This window comes from Phoca vitulina, unplaced genomic scaffold, assembly GCF_004348235.1.
Source record: "Phoca vitulina isolate PV1807 unplaced genomic scaffold, GSC_HSeal_1.0 scaffold59, whole genome shotgun sequence".
Classification (NCBI taxonomy): domain Eukaryota; kingdom Metazoa; phylum Chordata; class Mammalia; order Carnivora; family Phocidae; genus Phoca; species Phoca vitulina.
Window position 1 is genome coordinate 10,134,948 of NW_022589762.1, and position 25,531 is coordinate 10,160,478.

The window sequence follows — 25,531 nt, forward strand, 5'->3', positions numbered from 1 at the left end:
ACTATGCACAGATTATATTTTAAAAGACAAAATTGTGAATCTCATAATACATTTCTTTCCAGGGATTTTGGGTATAGGATTAGGGGCTATACTTGTATTTTGCACATCACTTAATTTTCAGTTCTATCTCTTTTAAAGAAATGGTGAGAAACCACTGTATAAAAGAACAACCTCTGATCTATTCTGCTTGATTTCTCCGTCTCTGTCTCTCCATCTCTCTTATTTTTTGGCTATATTGGTGTTGTTGGTACACTATGACAGTGATGTTGTGTGTTAACCTGGATTAGAATAACATTTTCTTATTTTCAGAAAGACTTTACTATTTACAAAATAAGCTCTCACCTTTAGATCATGTTCTTGATAAAATTAACATTTAAGTATGGTGTCTTGCTACCGATTGTAAAGAATGGGTTGCTTTTTTAAAATACTCAGCAAAATCATGACCGATTCACTTGTATTCCTGGAATGATTTTTGCCATATACTGACTTCTTTTTCCTCTCACGTAAATCGACTGTCTATTTTGAAAACTTTCTGTTCCAGTCACTGTGTTGTTATGATAACAGTTCAGGAGGAGCTCAGGGAGAAACAATTCTTTTCACAAACTTTTATATACACAGGCACTCCAGTAACTTTTGTATTGTATTATTTAACCATATTATTTCTCCATGGCAGTTTAAATGTTAGTTTTTTGTGTCCTTACTTATTTACCTTTTCCATCTATAAAATATGCTACCGGTAAGCATTCTATCAGAAGAAAAGTCCAGATAAAAGAAGACCTCATCTAAAATATAACTCCAGTATTTACAGTCTAATCCATGATTTATGATCTTCATGTTATTTTTCTCTGTGTTTGGCTCTTTCCTCTAACTTCCTCCCCTCTTAGTGGGTAAATGCTGTCATAATTCTGAATTTAGTGTCATTTCCGTGGTCACGTTTGCCCACATGATAATGACACAGATAATGACATTAAAGTGATAATGATCTCCACATCCAGGCTTGCAAACCTCACTTTTGGTCTCCTCCTTAAACTTTTTTTTTTTTAAGATTTTATTTATTTATTTGACAGAGAGAGACACAGTGAGAGAGGGAACACAAGCAGGGGGAGTGGGAGAGGGAGAAGCAGGCTTCCCGCTGAGCAGAGAGCCCGATGTGGGACTCGATCCCAGGACCCCAGGATCATGACCTGAGCTGAAGGCAGACGCTTAATGACTGAGCCACCCAAGGAGCCCCATCTCTTCCTTAAACTTTATCTTCTGTTCCATGACCAGGTAAACTGCTTTGATTCCCAGTATCTTTTATAGTAGTTACAAAATAGCAGACATGCTATTTCCTCTGCCCGATACCCATTTACCATCCCCAGGATGGTACAGTCATGTCAAGGCTAGTGTGAGCATTAAATGTTATTTCAAGCAGCAACAAGTCTGTGGTTAGAAATATTTTGTACAGTAAGTGCAACTTTTACACACATAATGTGCACTGAGCTGCTGATGAAGTCTGACCAAAAGAGCCAGAGTCATATCCGAATCCAGACATCCTTCTTGAAAAACTTTAATCTCCAAACTGAATGTAATTAATGGCCTCTGTCCATAATATATATACATTATATATTACGTATACATTATATATGTATATATCCTAATGTTTTTGAGCACTTATTAGATGTTAAAAGTATTTATAAGTTATCTTGGGCGCCTGGGTGGCTCGGTTGGTTGGGCGACTGCCTTCGGCTCAGGTCATGATCCTGGAGTCCCGGGATCGAGTCCCGCATCGGGCTCCCTGCTCGGCGGGGAGTCTGCTTCTCCCTCTGACCCTCCCCCCTCTCATGCTCTCTGTCTCTCATTCTCTCTCTCAAATAAATAAATAAAATCTTAAAAAAAAAAAAAAAAAAGTATTTATAAGTTATCTTTATATTGATACATTAAACTATTCTTACAATATATTTCTAATAAACTATTCCTTGCATTTTACCTTTTCTGATGATGAAAATAAATATCAAAGGGGTTCTGTAACCCATTCAAGTTTACAGACCTAACAAAAGAACCAGACTCAGACACTTGAAACTACTGACTTTTGACACCTCACGTTTAACAGGCTGAAGAAGGGAAAAAAGTGATCATCTGATTGGGATCAATTAGAAATTGGTTTTGAATTCTAAACATTCTTTTTTAAAAATATTTTTTGGCCTTTGTATTGTCTTCTCATTTAGCTATATGTTATTTTTCCAGATTCTCTGTGTGCCTTGTTCACATTAGCTTATTCCACTGATATCATAATTTCCATGGTACTGAGACAGTTGTGTTGCTTCAGACTTCATCTGGTTTTTAAGTGTCATTCAGTTTTTATACATCTACTTATCACCTGATTCCATTTCTATATTCACACATTCATTCATTAAACAGATAGTTATTTTTTAAAAATCTTCTGTGGTTTAGGCATGATTCTGGGAGCTGTAGATACAGAACTAAACCAAAGAGATACAATCCCCACTCTCATATTATTTTTTTCTGTCAAGCCTACCAGAGATAGGTAACGACAAGACAGGAGCTATTTTATTTTTTGAGGTTTTACTTATTAATTTGAGAGAGAGAGAGATAGTGAGAGAGAGCACGAGCAGGGAGGAGAGGGAGAAGCAGGCTCCCCGATGAGCAGGGAACCTGATATGGGACTTGATCCCAGGACCCTGAGATCATGACCTGAGTCAAAGGCAGACACTTAACTGACTGAACCACCCAGGCATCCCGACAGGAACTTGGGCTCAGGTCATGATCCCAGGACCCTGGGATCGAGTCCCATATTGGGCTCCTTGCTCAGCAGGGAGCCTGCTTCTCCCTCTGCCTGCGCTCCCCCTGCTTGTGCTCTCTCTGACAAATAAATAAATAAAAATCTTAAAAAAAATAAAAATAGGTTCATGCCTTTCACTGTCTTCAAGTTTTGGAAGTTTTGTCTACAACTCTAGAAGTTTTAAAACTGATAGAATATTGTCAAACTCCAGCTATTGTCAGTAACAGACTGAAACATCGTATGAGTCTCCATTGGAGGGGTATTATCAGGAAATGATCAGAATAACTTTAATTCTAGCTTGTTTCAGTTTTTTAATTTTCTATACCTTTGTTATGGACATTATTATTTAAAAAATAAACATTTATTTTCATAAAGTTTGAATCCATCTAGAGGAAACATCAGTAACACCAAAAATCAAAAGCACATCAATGGGCCCCTTTTCATTCAAAAGAGAGGGAGATACTAAACTCCTATCCAGGTCCTTGAGTTTCCTCATTACTTTACTGGTGTCCAGAAAAAAGACTGGTTCCAAATCTAAACAGTGATTTCAGTGACAAAAGCAAAGTGTGCTTTCCTCGCCCTCCTGCCCCTCTGTCCTCATTCTCTAGTTCCCGTTCTCAGAGTAGTACTTGTTGCACTCTGAACCAGCTCAGAATCTTGCTTATTTTTTTCTTATATATAGCTTAATGTCCCCTATACTGTCAGTATTTCCTGCAACTTCAAAGGTGTGATGAGAAATGGTATTCACATCAATGAGCATAAATCCAGCGTGACATCTCCTCTGAATGACTCCAGGACTGTTTGTTGTCCAGACAACTGTTGGTGGTTGCAGAAAGGGAAATGGCCAGCAGGTGGGGAATAACCTTTACTATTTATCTGACATGCAGAAACCTTGCGATGTCAGCAACTACAGAACTCCACATTCTGCCATGAAAAGGAGGAATTAGTGATCTTCCTATTTTGTCTTCTGTATGATATCTGCATTTATCTTGTCCTTTTCATCTGGCTACTACTAATAAAACACCATTTATCTTTTGTAGGTCAGGATAATTATTTTGTACCCTGTAATTTACACTCATTTTATTTAGTCATCCCCAAACCAATGAGTTAAACATATAATTTTAGAAATTATGACATTCTGGCTGAGTAGTTGTAATTTATTTAATTCACCAAGCTAGAAAGTGGTAGAGCTTAGCTTTGAATCTAGATCTTTCATATTCCAATGCTAAGCCTGTGAAGCTCTGTTATTCATGCTGTTTTCTTTTTTAAAAGATTTTATTTATTTATCTGACAGAGAGAGACTCAGTGAGAGAGGGAACACAAGCAGGGGGAGTGGGAGAGGGAGAAGCAGGCCTCCCGCAGAGCAGGGAGCCTGATGTGGGGCTCGATCCCAGGACCCTGGGACCATGACCTGAGCCCAAGCCAGACGCTTAAAGACCGAGCCACCCAGGTGCCCCTATTCATGCTGTTTTATTCACTATGTTGGCTGAGGCCAATTCAATTCAGTGAGTAGTTTGAATACAGAATTTTACCTGTAATTAGTGCATCTCATTTAAGGAGAAAAATGAGAAAAAAAATAGCTTAGACTCATTAATTATAAACTCACACAACAGATCAAATGGGAAGAAAAATCTTTTATCTCAAACTCTAGTTGGCTCAGTCAGAACTAACATGTTCTCATAAAAATGTTTCTATTCTTTTATTTGAAAAATGTAGATATTAACCATGCAAGCTGTCTTGATACATTATCATGTGCCATTCAATTATCTTTTAGTTTTAATGATATCTGAAAACAACAAAGGGAGGGGATGGAAAGAAAATTACAATATAAAATCATCCAAATTCATCTTTTACTTTTCCATTAAAAAAAAATGGACGTCAAATTTTATTGTTAGAAAACTGCTACTGGATGCCTGGGTAGCTCAGTTGGTTAAGCGTCTGTCTTCCGCTCAGCTAATGATCCCAAGGTTCTGGGATGAGTCCTATGTCGGGATCCCTGCTCAGCAGGGAATCTGCTCCTCCCCCTCCCATTGCCCCTCCCCCCCACTTGTGCGCGCGCTCTCTCTCTCTCTCTCTCTCAAATAAATAAAATCTAAAAAAAACAAAAGAAAACTGCTACCATTTTAAACATAACTGTAATCCTGATATATGCTTTTCATTATTGTTAATTTTTTAACACAGTTTTAAACAAGTATTAGATCTACTATTAGAGTTCAGAGAAAATTTATTCGAATATATTTTATTTTTTTTAAAGATTTATTTATTTATTTTAAAGGGGCAGAGGGAGAGGGAGAGACAATCCTCATGCAGACTCCCTGCTAAGTGTGGAGCCTGACTTGGGGCTCCATCCCAGGACCCTGAGATCATGACCTGAGCCAAAATCAAGAGTCAGTCATTCAAACCGATTGAGCCTCCCAGGCATGCCTCGATTATATTTTAAAGTTTATTATTTATATTTGTAAAAAAATAAAGGGAAATAGAATGAAATAAAATTGTAAATGAAAAGAAGAAAATAGGTATGTAATAGTGATCATATTAAGATGAAATATCATACAGCATAAGCAAAATGCTAAAGACAGGACCAGAGGAGATAGAGATTAACAATCAACAAGACACTTTAGATATGAAGGTAAGTTAAAGAAAATCTGTGATTAATGAATCAGATCTGTTACTGATTCCAAATAATGACTGCTCCATAATCCTTGTTTTAAATTAAACATTTTATTAGGTTTAATGTACAAATAATGTTACTTTTTGAATATATTTTATATGTGTGATGTGACTGAAACTAAGAATGTACTAAAATTAAAATTTTAATTAAAATTGAAATGAAACTGAAGTGTCCTGACTAGATAAGATGTGATAGATTTCTTTGAAATGCTTTAGATAACATATGTAAAAATGATGTATGTGAAGGAATGAAAGGACATACAACTCTTAGAGAAAATAGTGGAACAAGACAATGTAAAGATTTCAAATGGGTAAGTTCTTTTTTCTTTGAGAGAGCCTTTGAAACTACTTGTGTATCTCATACTGTTTTGGTTATCTATTGCTGTGTGTCAAACCACACCAAAATTTAATGGCTTAGAGCAACAAATATTTTGTTTCTCATGTTTCTGTGGGTTGGCTGGGAAGCGCCCAGATGGGATAGTTCTTCTTTCTGTTCCATATAATGTTGGCAGGCTTCATTCATGGAGCTGCTATTGGCACGGAAGCCTCCATGATTCCATTAATTCTGTCTTGCCCTTCAGCTAAGATGGCTGCAAGGCTGAGGCCTGTCTCTCCTTGGTCTTTATTGTCAAAGACTTCTTTCCCTTCATGGCTATTCATCTTCTGTGACCCATCTCACCATGTGGCCTTGCCAGCATGATAACCCAGACTGCTTGGTAACTTAGTTCTTCACAAGAGAGAAAAAGATTCAGGGCCTCTTAAGAGTTTGGTTAGAGAACTTGAGAAAGAAACATCATGTCCACCACATTCTATTGGTCAAGGCAAGTAACGAGGTCAGTTCAGGTTTAAAATGGAAGGGAAGGGCACAAGGGCATGAATACAAGAAGATATTATTTGGGGGTCACATTATAACAATCTGCTACACATATTAATCAATTATCAATTTAGTCTTGAGTCAATACATGTGAAAACTAACCATGAACGTCTGCTATGGCCCATTGATATTAAGAGCCAGATATGCGAAGATAGTAAAACAGTCCAAGCCTGATGTTTACAATGTTATGGGTTCAGATTCTTTATAGAATTTAATTCAATCAAAAAGGACTTATTTTTACTGTATTGGTCTGGTTCAGAAAAAAAAAAATCAAGCAAAATCTAGAAATAGGAATATAGTTCAAGCAGATCTACTAAATTGTGAGTATTAAAACAAATAAATATATAATTTCACTCATGTAGAATTTAAGAAACAAAGAAAAAAAACAAACAAAGAAAAAAAAAGAGACAACAAAAAGAACAGATTCTTAAATGTAGAGAACTGGTGGTTGCCAGTGGGGAGATGGGTGGGGGGGATGGGTGAAACAGGTGATGGGGATTAAGAGTACACTTACCATGAAGAGCACTAAGTAATGCATAGAATTGTTGAATCACTATATTGTACACCTGAAACTAATATAATATTGTACATTAACTATACTTCAATAAAAAATCATAGATTTTGAATGTTAGAATGGATGTTGATCATCTAAATAAGTTGCTTCTAAGTTTTAAAAGTAGCAACCTTAGATCCTCCAAGGCAAGTGTGGGGAGAGTTAAATGGGAGGGTAGCCCTGGCTTCAGTAATAATACTTCTGGATTTTGTGTATTTTATTGGTTTATATCTCAACTTAAAATTTTATTTATATAAAAGTTCTGCTCTAAAAGATAAAAGTATGAAAATCGCTGATTTAGATCTAAGCACTCTAGCAGTGCTGCAGTTGATACCTAGAGAGGGGGCTTGTTCTGAATCATGTCCTGGTTGGTTGTGCAACCGTGAAGTTCTGTCTTCTAAGTCCCCCGTTAGCATTTTCCTCACTGTTTCTTCCTGAATATAGATGTGTTTAATTAATTTATTTTGATCCTGAACATGGAAAATTCTAATTATTTCCTTTTTCTCCTAAGAATTAACATTTTAACATATAAATAATTCATTAACTAGTTATTGCTTTAGTCCTTCAGGAATTTTCAAGGACCAAATCAATGTTTTTATATATCAAAGGTTAAATTTGGAGCTGAAAAATATTCAAAATGACATAAATTGATCTCTGATAAGAAATCTATAATAAATCCTAATTTGTTAACTCCAAACATTTTATTGTAACCTTTTGTTGTGTTTCCCTAATTTTTAAATGCATATCTTTTGTATCTGTGGTGAAAGATGTTGTTCACTGTTGACTTTTATTCCCTTGGCATTAAGTATTTTTCTGAGTGTTAGCCTACTGTAGGATATTGTGAATCTAGCTTAGGTAAAATTCTTCCTGACATCTTCAACCTCTTTATAAACATATGAATCTGAATGAAATCAAGATTGCTTTCTCATAGCCCTATCTACAGTGGCTTTGATTGTACCCAGGCAAGCATGCCTCTCTATAGTATGAGCAGAGTCTTCTGCACCATGTACATCCTACTATCCCTGAGTTTCCTTGAGTTGTATCTTGTGTCTTTGTGGTGTTTGTCCTGTTTCATTACTGTTAGTGCCCAACATGGGACAGAAACTACTCTTTTCTGATATATGGTCTTTTGGAAGTGGAACAAGTGTTTTGCATCCACTTCGGAAGTGGGAGTCATCTCCTTTTGGGGGGAAAAGTGGTGAGCATTCAGTGGAATGGGATGGTCAATGATAGGATGATTCTAGGAATATAACTTGGGGCTACAAATCATGAAGCAGGGGATCTACTGAAAAAAAGTAGAGATCCAAGATAATAAATTTGCTTGAAATCTCAGCTATTGAAACAGTTGGAAGAATCAACGGGGGCACCTGGGTGGCTCACTCGGTTAAGTGAGAAGCACTTCTGGGCTTAGATTGTACATTTCCTAGTAACAGCTGCAGGCTCATGTCAATAAAAGAGCCAAATGAGTACTTACACTGCAACTGTGGAGGCCACAAGCATTCAGTGCTCCTTCCCCTCCTGCATGGTTTGCTCATTCACCTCTTTTCTTTTTCATTTTTCTTTTTTTTTTTTTCAAGTAGGCTCACACTCAGGTGTGGAGCCCAATGGGGGCTTGAGCTTGCAACCCTGAGATCAAGACCTGAGCTGAGATCAAAAGTTGGCTGCCTAACCGACTGAACCACCCAGGTGCCCCTTCACTCGCTCACCTCTTTCCTCTCTGCTCAGTTATCTTTTTCACAGTGAGGCTTTCCTTCATCATCTGCTTTAAAATTTTATCATCACACTTCACACCTGTCCCAGCTTTTCAAGTCCTTCTTCTTTGTTTTATATTTCTCCATCTGATAAACTCTTTTTACATATGTGTGGTCTCATTGCTAGATTTCTGTAATAGAGTTAAAATACCACAAAACACAGATTGTTTTTTCTTTTGTGGGTTATTGTATTCAAAGCATCCAAAAGAGTGTCTGGCACTTAGGAGCTACCCAGGAATATTCCTTAAGTAAAGACATTGAGTTTAGCTTGAAATATCTTCAAAGGAAGTATTGATGCTTGTTAACATAAGAATTGGGGAAAATCTTAATAATTTCAATATGAACTATCTTTAAAATAGTATTTTTTTTCAAAATATTGGCTTTAACATATTCAGGTATCAATTTACTTTTCCATCAAAGTTCTTCCTAGTCTAGCCATAAAAATTTATAATTCTCATATAATAGAAAATGTGATTCTGTTCTCTATTTACTGTTGAAGAGGAAGAATGAAACTCATTCAGATTTAACTAATGGCAATTTCAAAATACTTAGTATTTCACTTTAATGATACAAGAAGACAAATAGCCAAGATATGATACTCTTCTGGGATACCTCAGCCTATTGATCAACATTCTTACAGTGTTCATAGTGGAATAGCAACACTCAACACTCACTTTCCTCTCATGCCAGTCACTGCAAAGACTAAGAGCATCAACTGCATTTAAATGACTTGGGAGAAAGTAATCAGGATACAGGCTATTTCTGTTCCTTTTTTTTAATTTCCAGCAATCTGAAGGTGACTATAACCGGGAAAAATTCATGTTAAACAAGTAAATTGTAAAATGTAGTATATGTAATATAAAAATTTTTGATTATCTTAAGGTTACAGGAAAATAAAAACAAAGTCTTTATCACTGACAAAGAAGGTTTATCTCAACTGAGACAATTTATATTTTCTACTTCATGTCATGAAGCTGACTTACCAGACCTAACTCTATTATCTCATAGCATGTTGGATGCACCCTTCTTATGTTACTAAAAAATTGAGTTACAATTTTCTAAACTTTTCACTAGACAGAGATCTTAAAATTAGAGATAACATTTATTCTCATCATTCTACCTGTTAGTGTCTGCCTGGAACATTGTAAACATGATATTCACATACAGTGAATAGTAAATATCTTTAATTGCTACTGACAAGTTATAATGTTTACTTTGCACTTACATCTTTCTGGTTAAAGATTTATCACCTCTCTCACCACACACACACACACACACACAAACAGAATAGAAAGAGGGAGCAGGGTAAAATTTTTTTTTTTTCTCTATGAAGTCTAACTGCAAACAAACCTAAAAAATTTTAAAAAGAAGCATCCACTTTGGTACCAATACCCTCTTTTTTTTTTTTTTTTTTTTTTAAAGATTTTATTTATTTATTTGACACAGAGAGAGAGAGAGAGGAATCACAAGCAGGCAGAGTGGCAGGGAGCAGCAGAGGGAGAAGCAGGCTTCCCGCGGAGCAGGGAGCCCGATGTGGGACTCGATCCCAGGACCCTGGGATCGTGACCTGAGCCGAAGGCAGACGCTTAACGACTGAGCCACCCAGGCGCCCCAGTACCAATATCCTCTTAAAGTGAATTATTTTATATCTGAAAGTATCATTAAATTCACAAATAGATATTAGTGTATATAGACAGATTAAAAAAATAAGTTATATTTTTTAGAAGACAGAAAGAATGAAAACAGGCAAACCAGGAAGCAAAGCATATAACTGAAAGCTATTAGAGGTTATACAAAATTTTGGTGACAATCTAGTTTAGTGATCTGTTGAAATCTAGGTTTTATCTTCATAAAAATAAACGGTACATAGTCTAGTATGTGTGCATGCATATATTTACATATTTATAATTTATTAAATATTATGTGTATTATTAAACGCTAAATATATATTTTTAAAACATTTAATTTATTTATTTGAGAGAAAGAGAGCACAGACAGGGGTTGGGGGAGGGACAGAGGGAGAAGGAGAAGCTGACTCCCCACTGAGCAGGGAGTCAAATGCGGAGCTAAATCCCAGGACCTTGGGATCATGACTTGAGCTGAAGGCAGACATTTAACCGACCAAACCACCCAGGTGCCCTTAAACATTAAATATTTATATATTTATAGATATATACAAATATATGTTATTATTATATAGAAAATATGCATCCAATACATCTATGGTTATTTATGTATCTAAAAATTGAAGATTCAAAATTACTAGGACAATGAAGGACAAATAATATACATCATCTTACAGTTATGAAAAGTGACTCTCTATATTTTGACCTATTAGAGGTAGAAAAAGCTTAGTGAGTCTCAGCTCAGCTGTTGCTAGCTAGTTGACTTAAAGCATACTTCCCTTGATAATCCTCTGTGTTTTCAACTATATAACTTAAGAAATAATGCTAAATAAAGTAAATTATGCAAAAGATCTACCACAAAGCCTGGCATATAGTAAACTGAAAAATATTTAACTGCTTTAAAGATAATTATTTGATATGAAAATTATAATATATTATGAAAATTGTGTGAATTTAAAGGAAAATAAAGTGTAAGGTATCATTATCATTGGCGTTATTACAGAATGAGAAAAATGATACAAATGGAAAAACTAGAATGTTAGAAATGTTGGAAACTGAGTCTAATAGTTTCTGTTAATAGTTTCTGTGCCACCCTCGTAACTTTTTTCTTTCCTTCCCTCTTTCCTTCTTTTCTCCTTCCTTCTTTTTTCTTTTCTTTCTTTCTTTTTTTTCTTTCTTTTTCTTTCTTTCTTTCTTTCTTTCTTTCTTTCTTTCTTTCTTTCTTTCTTTCTTTCTTTCTTTCTTTTTCTTTCTTTCTTTCTTTTTCTTCCTTTCTTTCTTTTTTCTTTCTTCTCTCCTTTCCTTCTTTCTCTCCTTTTCTTGCCAAATCTATGTACCACCTAAACGATGTATTTGTTTTTGTATAACTTGATAAAATCACAAATAAATAAATAAAAGACTACTTCTCTACTAAAGAATTAGAGACACATTATAACATTTTTAAGAATAATCCTTTATGGGGAGCCTGGGTGGCTCAGATGGTTAAGCGTCTGCCTTCGGCTCAGGTCATGATCCCAGGGTCCTGGGATCGAGCCCCACATCGGGCTCCTGGCTCAGCAGGGAGCCTGCTTCTCCCTCTCCCTCTGCCTCTCTCCCTGCTCATGCTCTCTCTCTCTCTCTCTCTGTATCTCTGTGTCTCAAATGAATAAATAAAATCTTTAAAAAAAAAGAATAATCCTTTATATGCCTCTTTTCCTTCAGATTTAGTTCACGCTACTGGATTTTGGAAATGTATAGGTTAATTGATCTTCACTGGACAAGAGATCAGTATGAAAACTAAAAAGTGAGTTTTCCAGACTGATAGGTTTTTACTGATCTGAGTAACCTCCTGTTTGGTACTTATGTGTCTTACTATTCTTAGGGAATTCTTTTACTTCCCCTATTTTTTCTTTATGCTCAAGTTTCATCAAGAGATACTGATCATAGAGTTTTATAATGCATGTATTTTTGTCTAAAGTCAAGAAAGAGGCTCTGTGCCGTTCCACAGATATTTAGTAAAAATACTTCAGTTTTAGACTTTAGGAAGTAAACAATGTGTCACTTTGGGGTGTTATTTCAGAGTGAGAACCTAAAGACCCACCAACAGCTCACCGCAGACAAACTGTTTCCATCTACATGGGGACCGACAAGCCACAGCTGCAGCCAGCAAGGTCTTTGCGACTCTTACATGAGGTCTTACACTCTACCCAAGTCTCCTGCGATGGGACTTAGTAATTAGAAGACATATGCTTTAAAGGCTGCGATTAAGAAATTTTGAAACAAATTGTATGGTTTTTTTTTTCCCCATTCTGGTTTTATAAACCCCTCTCTGCCCTTATTAATCAGAGAATGCCAATGTTTTATCCAAAATCTAGGTTACCGATTAGGACATTATTTTGAATGCTTCTTTTCCTGTGTAGACATCTTACTTTATAAAACAGCTATTAGGCAGGCTCAAGTGCTGAGAAAAATCTAAATATACCCAAAACCTTCACACTATTATTTTTTCTTTCATCTGAATCTGAATAAGCTCTTCCTGAACCAGATGCAGAGTTGCTTGTTTCTTTGGTTTTGTTGCTTGTTTTTCTACTTCTTTTGATGGGTAGGAGTTTCCTGGTACTTTTAATTTCATGGGAAAAAAGGGAAACATTCTTGCATAACATCTTTGGTTAATATCCATGATTGAATTTAAACGGTCATTTAAATCACAACTGTAGAATGATACCCTACTTGTCAAAACAACAATGCAGTATCTAAAACCCATAATATAATTGCACAGATATTGGGTAAAAAACCCGAGATCAAATTAAAACAAGGTATTGAATAAGAACTGAAAAATCAGCATTTCTACTAATGGCAAATATTTCCTCACTTGATGGAGCTACAAAATGATCATCTCAACTCCTTAGAGAAGGCCAGAGCAAGATCCTGTAAGAAACAATTCTGGTCAACTCTTAGGAAAGCTCTATTGGTGGAACTGAATGACCAATAAGAATCTGGTTACTCAATTTAAAGTGATGTCAGGATCTTTAACTCTAGGACAAGAATATTCAAAGGTGGGAAAAATTTAAATGATTTCCTATTGCTATGTTTACTTGTATAATCTTTACATTAAAGAAAGTATTGGATAAAACAGAATTTCTGATGTATTAACAAATTTCTACATCAATGAAACAGTAGAGTGCTCAAATATTTTACTAGAATTAAATGTACTGATACTGGTAAATGTGTACTCATACACTTAATGAGACATTCAATTAAACAGTAGAATAGACATGTGATATTTGCTCAATAAATGTTAAATTTTCCCCCCACTAAATCAACTTATTAAAATGAAAATTGGTAAACAAAGGAAAAGTTCCAGTCATTTACTTTGTCTTTCCTTTAGCAACCAAACTTCAGAGTAACAAAATAAATGGTGGTAATTACTTTCTAAAATATAAAAACAGAGATTATATGATAGTGGTTACACAAATTTATACACAAGACAAAATTGCATAAAACTATACACATACACACACACTCAAGCAAATAAGTGCATACAAAACTGGTGAAATCTGAATAGTGTATGGATTGTATGAATGTCAATGTCATAGATTTGATATTATACTCTAATTGTGTAAGATATTACCATGGGGAAAACTGAATGAAGGGTACCAGGGAACTACCTGTACTTATTAATTTTGCACTTTTATGTCAATCTATAAGCATTGCAACATAAAAAGTGAAAAAAAAAAGAGGTTAACAGAAGATAGTGTATTCTCTTGGTATTAGCACTAGCTATCTTCTTTTCACTTTCTTATGTCTCAACTACACTACCCTCTCTCTAAAGTCAAATTCTGTTATATTCTTTAATAAAATATTCATTCCACCTCAGAAATAGTAAATTCATGGCACCTGGGTGGCCCAGTAGGTTAAGCACCTGACTCTTGATCTCAGCCCAGGTCTTGATCTCAGGGTCATGAGTTCGAGCCCCACACTGGGTGTAGAGCCTACTTAAAAAAAATAGTAAATTCAGAGATGGTGGATGTGCTAAATGTTTTCAAATCAAAGCTCATGGAAGTCATTGCTCATCTTTATAACACTGTTTCTTGATGAATCTGGACTTGAATTGATTATAATTGGTACACAATAAGAAGTTCACTCTTTTTCTGTGCTTCAAAATAAACTTTTACATGTTGATCAGTGGTAGACTCATTCATAAAGACCTATTTTAAGAAAAAAATAAAGGAAATAAAACAAACAAACAAACAAAAACTAAAAATTATTGAAAGGGGTCAACAATTTCCCAAAGTTCATCTTTCTAGAAATTTAGTGCTTTAGATTTCCTTTAGATGATCATTACTATTCATTTTGTTTTGAGTAAAGTTGACCCCACTCCAGTGTCCAAATTAGACCCCAACTGATTCAAACCAATCAATGTGTCTTATCCACTAGCCACAGTAATTTGCATATGGCCTAGTCAGTGTCAACAAGATGGAGAGGGATCCTTGGATGACTCTCTCAAGAATGTGAGGAAAATAAGCTAGAAACAGAAGAGTTTATTTTATGTTGTTCTAGTTATATAAATTTAAGAAATGGGCAAAACTAAACTATGGTTTGCATTTGAGGTTAAGATAGTTTTGGAGTCAAGATGGTGATGATATCCAGAAGGAGAAAGAGAGTAGTAGTACCAGTTTAAGTGAGGAAAGATCTTGGGGGTGCTGGAAATGGTCTATTTCTTGATGGGGGTGGTAGTTGCAGGTCTTGCCTTTGATAATCATTAGAATTTTTGCTTTTATTACTTTTCAAAATATATATTTTATTTAAAAAAATGGGAAGAAAATATGTGTGTTGAATTTTTTCCATCTTATTTAGGTATCAGTTTGAGGCATGTCTGTTATCTACTCTCACTGTAACCACAGTTCTGTATTTCCAAGTCCAATTTATCCTACAAGCTCATGCTCAAATTTCAATTTTATTTTATTTTATTTTATTTTTTTAAAGATTTTTATTTATTCATTTGCGAGAGAGACGGAGAGAGAACAAGCAGAGGGAGAGGCAGAGGGAGAGGGAGAAGCAGGCTCCCTGCTGAGCAAGGAGCCCGATGCGGGACTCGATCTCAGGACCCTGGGATCATGACCTGAGCCGAAGGCAGACGCTTAACCATCTGAGCCACCCAGGCGCCCTCAAATTTCAATTTTAATATGAGTCCTTTCTTTTTCTTTCTGAAGTCATCTCTCCCTCCTCTGTTTCTCTGTTCTGTTCCAGAGTGGATTGGGAATAGATTCAAGGGCTACCTCCTTTGTAATGAAGCACAAATGAGAGAGAGCTGGGGTCTCCTGTGCTTGAGGATTGATTGAATTGGTGTATTGTTATATTTTAGAGTTTTAGTGTATTTCAGTTAGAGAGTAGAGATGAATCAATATTTTCTCAAACTGAGTGTCACACATTTTCCTTTGGGTGACATTGAAAAACACTTCAAGATTAAGCTGAATGTTTTTGATTTGATTGTTAGGTTATTGAATGAACATTTGAACAAATTATCTGGTTGTTCCTTGTACCTTAAAATAGTTATTATAAAACTGACATAAGGTGCCTTACCAAATTACGTGAATAGCATAAAATTCAGGTTTCTGGGAAAAGGTTAAGATACTCTTATGAAAATTTACAATGAATAAAAATAGACCATTATGAAATATTAAAATACAGTCACCTGTGTTCCTATGAAAATAAATTGTTTTAATTATGAATAAAAATACGTATTCTTACCAGGTGGTGTTTCATTTAAATAAAGTGATTAGGTTCATGTTTCATACTTTAGGTGATTGGAGATAAAATAGGTAATCATAATTCTAACATGTGGCTTTAAAATAGAGTAGAATTTCATTTTATCCATTGTTTTATTCAACAACCAATTAAACTTGTTTTGAATCATAACAATTTTAACTCATTTATACCATTTGTTTTAAAATAATGGGGCTTTTTTGCATCTCTGAAATAAGATGTGGAGCCATATTAGAGGTATGAATATAAAAACTAGTCCATCCTTTTAAGAAAAAAAAGTTCTTGCTATGGCTGCATTTAAAACTTTTGCTGACTTTAGAAACTATAAAAAAAAAAAAAAGAAGATAGCAGGAAGGGAAAAATGAAGGGGGCGATATCGGAGGTGGAGACGAACCATGAGAGACTATGGACTCTGAGAAACAAACTGAGGGTTCTAGAGGGGAAGGGTGTGGGGGGATGGGTTAACCTGGTGATGGGTATTAAAGAGGACACGTACTGAATGGAGCACTGGGTGTTATACGCACACAATGAATCATGGAACACTACATCAAAAACTAATGATGTAATGTATGGTGATTAACATACCATAATAAAAAAAAATTGTGGTAAAAAAAACTAATGGTGTAATGTATGGTGATTAACATAACATAATAAAATTTTAAAAAATAAACTATAGACATACGCACATGCTTTATTCACAAAGTTTCATTAAATTCAAATGTCCCAAGATGGGACATCTAATTACTTAGGAAGAAAGTGTTGCTTAAGATATTTATGTTCTGATGTCTCGTAAGATGAGTACAGTTTGGTGGTGATTCATAAACCATAAGTGAATGGGCAGAAAGAGAGGGAGAGGAAGAGGAAGAGAAATGAGTCATATGATTACTTGCTTATTATAAGAGAAAATCATGTTGGAGCATGAGGTTAAATAGCGGAGTCTGATGGCATTCATTTACTTTACTCAAAATGCAATGTGCCCAGATTTGCATAGGCAAAAATAAATCTGTGACTCTTTGTGTAATTGGGGCTGCAGGGACTGGGATTTATTTTATATGTTCCACTGTGTTTCTAACCAGGGCTTTATGAACTCCCTACCATCTTAGGTCAGACATTCACTTAGTACTTGGTTTTGGGAGAATGGCTCCACTTTCTCCCATAATTTGTTAAGTGTCAGGTAGTTCTGGTGCTCTTCTGAAGTCTTTTTTTTGAGTTTAACCTCAGGTAACACCAAGGCAGTTTTGTAAAATTGCCCTCAAGGTAGAGCCTCAGGGTGTGAAATTTGAGACAAGAAAACAAAGGAAACAGGATAACAATTTTTTTTTTTTAAGATTTTATTTATTTGACAGAGAGACACACAGTGAGAGAGGGAACACAAGCAGGGGGAGTGGGAGAGGGAGAAGCAGGCTTCCCGCAGAGCAGGGAGTCCGATGCGGGGCTCGATCCCAGGACCCTGGGATCATGACCTGAGCGGAAGGCAAACGCTTAACGACTGAGCCACCCAGGCGTCCCCAGGATAACAATTTGACAGGATAAAAAAATCTACCTAGATTCCCAGTAAACTCAAAGGATGAAAACCATACATGTCCTGTTTTCCAAATGATGTTTTAAGATGACTTTGATATTCACATATTAAAAAAGAAATCCCACTCATTTTCTTTTATGATAGTCAAAGGGTTTGCATTACACATGTACTGTGGTAATTTCCTGTGTTGTGGTTCCTGGAACATTTTAGAAGCTAGAGACTTTACTGCTTCTTGTTCATATGATACATTCACCAATAGAAGATTCAAGAACATTGTTCAAATAAATAATTTTTCTCTTTTTTTCTTTTAAATTTCTTCATGCATGACTTCTGGATTGTTTAGCTTCCGGCTCAGCTCTGTGAACCAACACAACACCATCCTTCTTGATTAAGCACACGTTGTACCTTGTCGGCATCGATACTGGATCATTTCTCATGGCAGGTATGTGAGGCCCGAGTCATAAAATTTAAAAAAATGAAATGAAACAGAAAAGGCATCTCAGGGATATGGCTAATTTCAGGGCAGTGTTTTATAGGAAAAAGTAGACATTTTTAGGCTTTCTATGTATCAGCGCTTTCCACTTCTGATTCTTTATCTGTAACTTAGAAATGATTTTGTGAAGATTTTCCAGCAGGTTTAAAGAGTGGCTTCTGACAGGGATAGCTCTAAACTCTGAATGTAAACTGAATTTACCAGGTTAAATTATGAACAACATAATGCTAGCACCAAAGTAAATAGAGAATGCCAAGTATTAGTGACAATGCTTACAAGTGTTTTTTAAAAATTTACCATTTGTGCTGTGACACCCCAAATCACCTAGATTAATAGTTTGACACATTGGACTGTCTGTTAGTGGCTCTTTGGGAGTATGCTAATGTTAATGCCAAATCTCCTAACATTAAATTATTTTAGGGTAAATGCCAATAAGCAGTAATTTTTGGTATGAAAAAGCATAATGTTCTTGTAAAAAATGGTTGCTTATATATCATAATTTAATGTACTGTGAAATGAATCCAGGTCCCCAAGGTATTACCCATACATCACACCAGGTCTGGAGTGCTCCTATGTCTTATCTTCCCTACAAAAAAAACCTCTACAAAGCTACAAGCAGCCAGATATTTCTTAGGTAGAGAATGCACTAAGATGAATAGAAGGGCACATTTCCAAGTATACTATTGTGGCAATGACAGAATTTGCTAAGTAAAAGACTCTGGGTAGACAAACTTTCATTTGATTTCTGACTTGGATACTTACTAGCTTTGGTATCTGGAGAAAATAACATTATTAATGGACCTTAAGTTTTCTTTTTTTTTAATTTTATTTTATTTTGTTATGTTAGTCACCATACATCATTAGTTTTTGATGTAGTGACCTTAAGTTTTCTTATCTACTTAATGGGAATCATATTATCTTGTGATTCTTGTTGAGAAAATAAATACCTGTTACGTAAGCCCATAAAACACAACCTGATGCCTGCTGATGTCTTCTTACTCCAGATCCCTAAGCTTCTTTGTGGAATTAAGAAATAAATGGTAAGTCCACTTTATGGGGACAGGACTGGTGAAGGAGAAAAGTTATAGATAATCTCAGTAATAAATAAATTACACCACATAAAAATTTGGGTATTGGGGCGAGTTCTGATGGGAATATTTTCATTTTCCAGTGTTTCATTGGCAAGATGATTGGGTTATCAAATCAAAGAATGTTTTAGATTCTCTCTCACCATGTTGCTTTTAAGATCTTCAGCTCCTGCCTTTGTTCTTTAAATAACCACTGTATCTCTCTTTCACTACAGGTTCTCAGACCACTCCATGGAATTTGATTTCTGGGATCTTAGGAGTAATCTGCCTTTTTTTGATGGCTACTATGGGAATTTTGTTGAAAGATTGTAAGTTTTTCTAGGCAAGTTTGTATAAAGACCATAACTGTGGTGAAACCATTTAATACAAAGGTTTCATTTTATTAATGTGTAATATTTTATTATTTCATAAGCTTGTATCTAATGAAGTAAATTTTTAATCATTTCTTACAGTATATCCTAAACAAAGTATTCAGCCAACATTGTCTCCAGATGCAATCACAGAACTCCAGAAAGGTAGGTTCCATACTTTGGAAAACCTTAGTGTTGGTAGAGGATGAAATAGACAGTTTCTTGTTTTTCTCACACAGAGCATAATGGAATAGTACACTTGGTAATGCAAGTTTACCTACTAATTGTAGGATAGTAACATTTCATTATTCTCTAATGTAAAATGCATTAAATTACATTGAACATGGATCATTTACATATTTAAGTCATAAGGAAAATATTAGCCTGAAATGACATTTTTTTTCCTATATGAGTGCTCATGTTTAAATAACAAATATAAGTTACAGTAAATACTATGGTTAATCTTAATTACCTGCTGGTTTGCTCATAGCTCATACTTTTATATCTCTTTACCTTTGCTTCTGCTTCTTGCATGTCTCAGAATATAGTGCACAGATTTCTGTTATTTTAAACCTTACTTATCCAGTGAAAGCCAGCTCAAAGTCCAATTTTTAAGGTATTTTTTGCAAATGGTCTCCAAATTGTCTCACCATCTTCTGTGATCATAGTTATTTATCTTTTTCCCCTTTGCATTTTTTCCATCCGTATTGAGATATTATTGACATATAATGCTGTGTAAGTTTAAAGTAATCAACAGGTTGATTTGATCACTTATATGTTGCAATATGATTACTACCATAACATTTACTAATACCTCTATCATGTCACATGATTACCATTTCTTTTTTTATGGTGAGAACATTCAAGATCTACTTTTTTAGCAACTTGCAGTGTATAATACAGTATTGCTAACTATAATCATAACTGTGTGCATTAGATCCCCAGAACTTATTCACCTTCTACCTGGAAGTTTGTCCCCTTTGACCAACATCTCTTCATTTACCCCACTCTCCAGCTCCTAGTAACCACCATCCCACCCTACACTTCAGAACCATTCACTTGACAAAGATTTGAGTGCCTACCATGTGTCTTGACTTTTATCACTGAGGATAGTAAATGTTCAAGACCCATCACTGGTAGACTGTAGTATTAGACTTCAAGCTAATTGTTTTATTTATCTCTATTTTGAAAATAAAATATCCAAACATCAGAATTCTCCAATTTGTGCTATATTCTTCTCTGACTCGGGAAATATGCTAAAATATTTCCCTTTAAATATCTCTTTAATCTAGTTTATTCCTATTTACACAACAGAGCTCAATTTGGGGTCACTTCTTCAAAAAGGTTCTTTAACCACCCTCCAATTTATACTCCGCTACCCAATGTTTTAACATACTGACTTATTCTTGTGTATACTTACCAAAATTATCATTAAATATAATAGATAAATGATTGGAAATTATATAGTTCTGACTCTATATCTCGAATATAATCTCTATTAGGAAAAAGGGTTATGTCTGACTTGTTCACATTAATAGCCCCTGAACTATAGTATGTGTAGTAGATTCTCAAAGAATATTTGTGGAAAATAGTGAAGAAATAACAAATGATTTTTGAATGAGTAAATAGCATTGAAAAAATTGAATGTCATAAGTCATGTTTTTTTTTTTCTCTTAGGCTCTAACTGTTGTTCTTGCCCAAAAGGGTGGATTGGGTACCACTGCAACTGCTACTTCTTTTCTGGTGAATTAAAAACCTGGGAAGAGAGTCGTGATTTCTGTGCTTCTCAGAATTCCAGTCTACTTCAGATTGAAAACGGAGATAAATTGGCATGTATTTAATTCTGGTTTCCTACCTTTTCTTTGACCTAGGAAAATATGCTACCTAAGTAAGCTGAATACTTTTGTTTGTCTTTAATTATAGTAAGTGGATTGTTATTATTTGAACTAATGACTTACTAATTTGCTATATCTTGAAACAATCATTATAAAATCTACATAAAATTTCTCAAAGATTTATATTATAGGAATAAAAATCAAGTTACATTCCAGATAAAGCACAAGGAACATTTTAGAGATAATTCAAAGAACGAATAATAGGCCATTATTTTTATTCAAAGACTAATAAAATAACTTCATAATTTTTAGTTCATTAATTAAATTTATAATATTTTTTGTAATTATATCTTTTGTCATCACTCTGGGATATAATGTGTGATAAGTACAGAGAGTATGATCAAAAAATTACCCAATTTAAGAAAAAGTGAAAAATTTCTATAGCTGTATGAAGAACCTGTCCCGAGTATAAGTTAAGTAGACTATATCTATGAAATATATCCTCAAGATACTGTTGATGTGGGATCAAATTTGATTTAATCTTCTTTGAAGGAGGTGTTCCATGAAAACTCTTACTTCCCTCTAATGTCTTATTCCTTTAAGAAGTGATATTTTGTGGCATTTATTTCTATATCTTAAATGAATATTTGTGGAAATTAGTGAATAAATAACATAAGGAAGAAATATGAGGCATGTGACTATACTTTCTAAACTGGACATTAAAAATTATTTCAGTTTGTGTGATTAAAAAGCTAAATCTGATGCTGACACTTTCTTCAAAGTACATTATTCCCAGAATAGATTCAAGTTTGATTAATGTGTTTGTCTTTGTTTCCAATCAGCATTTTATGAGCTCCAGTAAATATTATTACTGGATTGGACTCTCTTACCATAAAGAATGTGATACCTGGCTGTGGGAAGATGGCTCCAGTGTCTCCCAAGATCTGTAAGTTTCTGGCAGCCAAGTTTCCTTTTAGTTCTTTCTTTCTTTTTTTTTTTAAGGTCTTTTTAGTTGAGTTTTTTTTTTTTTTTAAGATTTTATTTATTTGACAGAGAGAGAGAGAGAGAGAGGGAGAGCACAAGCAGGGGGAGCAGCAGAGGGAGAGGGAGAAGCAGGCTTCCCGCTGAGCAGGGAGCCCGATGCGGGGCTCGATCCCAGGACCCTGGGATCATGACCTGAGCCGAAGGCAGACGCTTAACGACTGAGCCACCCAGGTGCCCCTCTTTTTACTCTTTTATGAGTTTATCTATAGATCTCACCAGAGACTGTAACATTTGGGAGCACTGTAGCTAGGATAACCTGTTTAAGGCATGAAAATACAGAAAAGAAAGGAGATCTAACAATTTTAGCTCCACCTAGATCATCCAAATTTATGCTCAACTGACATGAAGTTAGTGTACTTGTGACCATTAAACAGCTTTTGACTTTTTTTTTTGCTTTGTATAAGCACTTGGATGAGTATGTGCATATACAGATGCTTACCTTCACAGAAGCTCTCCAGGGAAAATAACATATTTATTATTTTTTTTACTCTTCTTGAGCCTGTTATTTTCAGTATACTCCCATGTTTCAAATATTCTGAGGTTATTTTCTGTATATTTGTAATCTTTAGTTCTCATTTTCATTCATAAACATTGGATGTGCAGCATCAGACAATGACGAATCTTATGCTTGGATTTGTTTTCCCAGGCTAGATTATCCAGTACATTTTTAAACAAAATAGAGGTATACCATATATCAAAACCATTAATAACAACAGCAAAAACACAAAATCCCTGGCCTTAATGCTGTTGATTATTGGGGCAATAGCTGAGTTTTTGTAATACTGTGCTCTGAAATTGTGAAAACATGGCTCTTGAATAAAAATCAATTGACTCAATATATTAATATCTCATTCAAGTGCTTTAAAAAATTCTATCATTTAATAAAAAAACACAATCCCTAGATATTCTCATTTCCTTTTCTCATAGTTAACATTTTATTTTTCATTACAGATTGCCATTATTTCAAAAATTAAGTCCGGAGAAATGCGTAATGTATAGCGCAAGAGGAAGTGTTTTGGATGAACCCTGTGGCAATAAATATCGTTTTATATGTAAACAAAAAATTATTTAGTGTTTCTTGGAGTGGAAGGGGTGGGTGGTGAAGATTCAGTAGTATAAGGACATGACTTTACCTCTTATATTATTGCTAATTATCTACTTCTGGGATCTGTAAAATGTTTCAAATCATATCTTGTGATACAATTTCATATATTTGAAATAATGTTTTAAAATTGGTGAAATTTGTGCACCTATATCTGTAATAACAATGCATCAAGGTAAAAAAAATTTCAGGACTATTGTGATTTAATGCATATGTTCAATATTAAATTTAATATATTTTATGCATATATTCTTGTAAATTTTCTTTGCAGTAATTCAAATAAAATAATTTGCATCAAATGACCTATATCAATGTCATTTAAGTTCTTTGTAAGGCATAGTAAATTGGAAGTCCCATCTTCATTTTACTTTTCTGGAACTTAGTTCTTTCTAGATATCTATATATCTGTATGTTTTAATTCAGAGCTTAAAGTGTCGTATGACAGCTTCCTCATGTGTATCATCAGACTTTAGAGGGGAACATATTTGTGTTCTTCTCTTGATAGTCCTGAGTTCTATAGAATAATTTTAAATCTTTGTCCAAATAGTGGTTCCCATGTGATTGTTTTTAGATTTTGCAAGGGTAAATGGAATCCAAGCCTGATCACATAAATTTGCAATACTTATTTTTCTATCTTACACATCTTTCTTGCTTTATGGTTATCCACCAGTAAAAAGTCACTGAGATGTAAATTGAAGATCTTAATCTCTAATCAACCCCAAGCCTTTTTCCTAAAAGTTAGGTGTGAAATACTGAACAATTCCCTTTTTCTGTCGGGGGAGGGAGCAACCCATTTAACTGAGGGGTTCTGACTGTGTCAGAGAAGGGTGGGAACATAGTACGGTCTGATGTCTGTGACCTGGATGGGGTTTTCCTAATATCACAGATATCAAAAGCCAATTCCCTTTTTTAAAACTATTGCATATACATCTTTAAAAATTTATATTGACACATCTTTTTGTTTTATATTTCAATTAAGTTATAATAATTAAGAACCTCAATTTGATTTTTAATAAAGAGCCAGGAGGAGAAAAAGCCCTGTGTGTTTTAGTTCTTAAAATATAAGTATAATAAGGGGCGCCTGGGTGGCTCAGTGGGTTAAGCATCTATCAGCCTTGGGCTCAGGTCATGATCCCAGGGTTCTGGTATAGAGCCCCACGTCAGGTTCCTTGCTCAGCTTCTCCCTCTCCCTTTGCTGCTACCCCTGCTTGTGCTCTCTTGCTCTTTCTCTGTCTGTCAAATAAATAAATAAAATCTTAAAAATATATATAAGTATAATAAGACTACAAACTGCACTCTTCACATTCTCGTATGAAGATTAGGAAAAATGCACTTAAGTTATGTTATGAAAACTACAAGACAATCTAAATCAAATGTTTAACTTGGACTAGGAGGACACACATTATACTTTCTGGATATTTAAACTGTTTTGGCTTTGGGGTGCCTGGGTGGCTCTGTCGGTTAAGTGTCTGACTCTTGATTTGGCTCAGGTCATGATCTCATGGTCTTGGGATCAAGCCCCATGTTGGGCTCCACACTCAGCAGGGGGTCTGCTGGAGATTCTCTCTTTCCCTCTCCCTCTGTCCCTCCTCCCCACTCTCTAAAATAAATAAATAAATATCTCTAAAATGTTTTGGCTTTGTTGTCCATGTAAATTAAAAATAGTATATTTTTAATGAAATTAAAAAATAGAGATAAACATAATGAAAATTAATAGTTTTCCATCCCAACTATCCCATCTCCCTGTTCTCTTCCCATAAGGCGATTTCCTCTTGGTTTTTTGTTTGCTTTTCTATTTGGGGTGGTTTTCTCTGAAGTGAACCAAGGATGGTCTATTTTTTATAATTTTGTCCAGAATGAATCTCAAGTGTTTTCATTTAGCCACAGCCAAGTATACCTTCAAATTGTTACTTTTCATATCATCACCCTATGAGGTGCCCAGAGCCCTATCTGCCTTTATTCTGAGAACTCATGAACATTCATTAAGATTGCAAGAGCAATGAGGAAACAGAAGGTGCTAAATATGATGAATTAGATCTAATTTCAGAGAGTCATCTATGTAAAAAAAATTGTCTCTACTGAGAGAGGAAAATTCCT

The 25,531-nt window shown here is 34.9% G+C and overlaps 1 protein-coding gene across 1 annotated transcript; it reads left to right on the forward strand.

Annotated features, from left to right (window-relative positions):
* The first annotated feature begins 1,180 nt into the window (after positions 1–1,180).
* KLRD1 (killer cell lectin like receptor D1) lies at positions 1,181–23,642 on the forward strand. The gene is made up of 7 exons (XM_032391012.1): positions 1,181–1,269; positions 17,866–17,964; positions 19,319–19,411; positions 19,556–19,618; positions 21,131–21,282; positions 22,131–22,234; positions 23,284–23,642. Exons 2-7 carry the CDS (start codon positions 17,958–17,960, stop codon positions 23,402–23,404), a joined length of 540 nt encoding a protein of 179 aa, XP_032246903.1. The 5' UTR covers positions 1,181–1,269; positions 17,866–17,957; the 3' UTR covers positions 23,405–23,642.
* The last annotated feature ends 1,889 nt before the right edge of the window (positions 23,643–25,531 follow it).

Bases quoted from the DNA above. Each gene is read 5' to 3' on its own strand.
- KLRD1 (XM_032391012.1), top strand. The intron at 19,619-21,130 runs GTAGGTTCCATA...TTTTTCTCTTAG, and splicing joins AATCACAGAACTCCAGAAAG to GCTCTAACTGTTGTTCTTGC. The intron at 22,235-23,283 runs GTAAGTTTCTGG...TTTTCATTACAG, and splicing joins TCCAGTGTCTCCCAAGATCT to ATTGCCATTATTTCAAAAAT.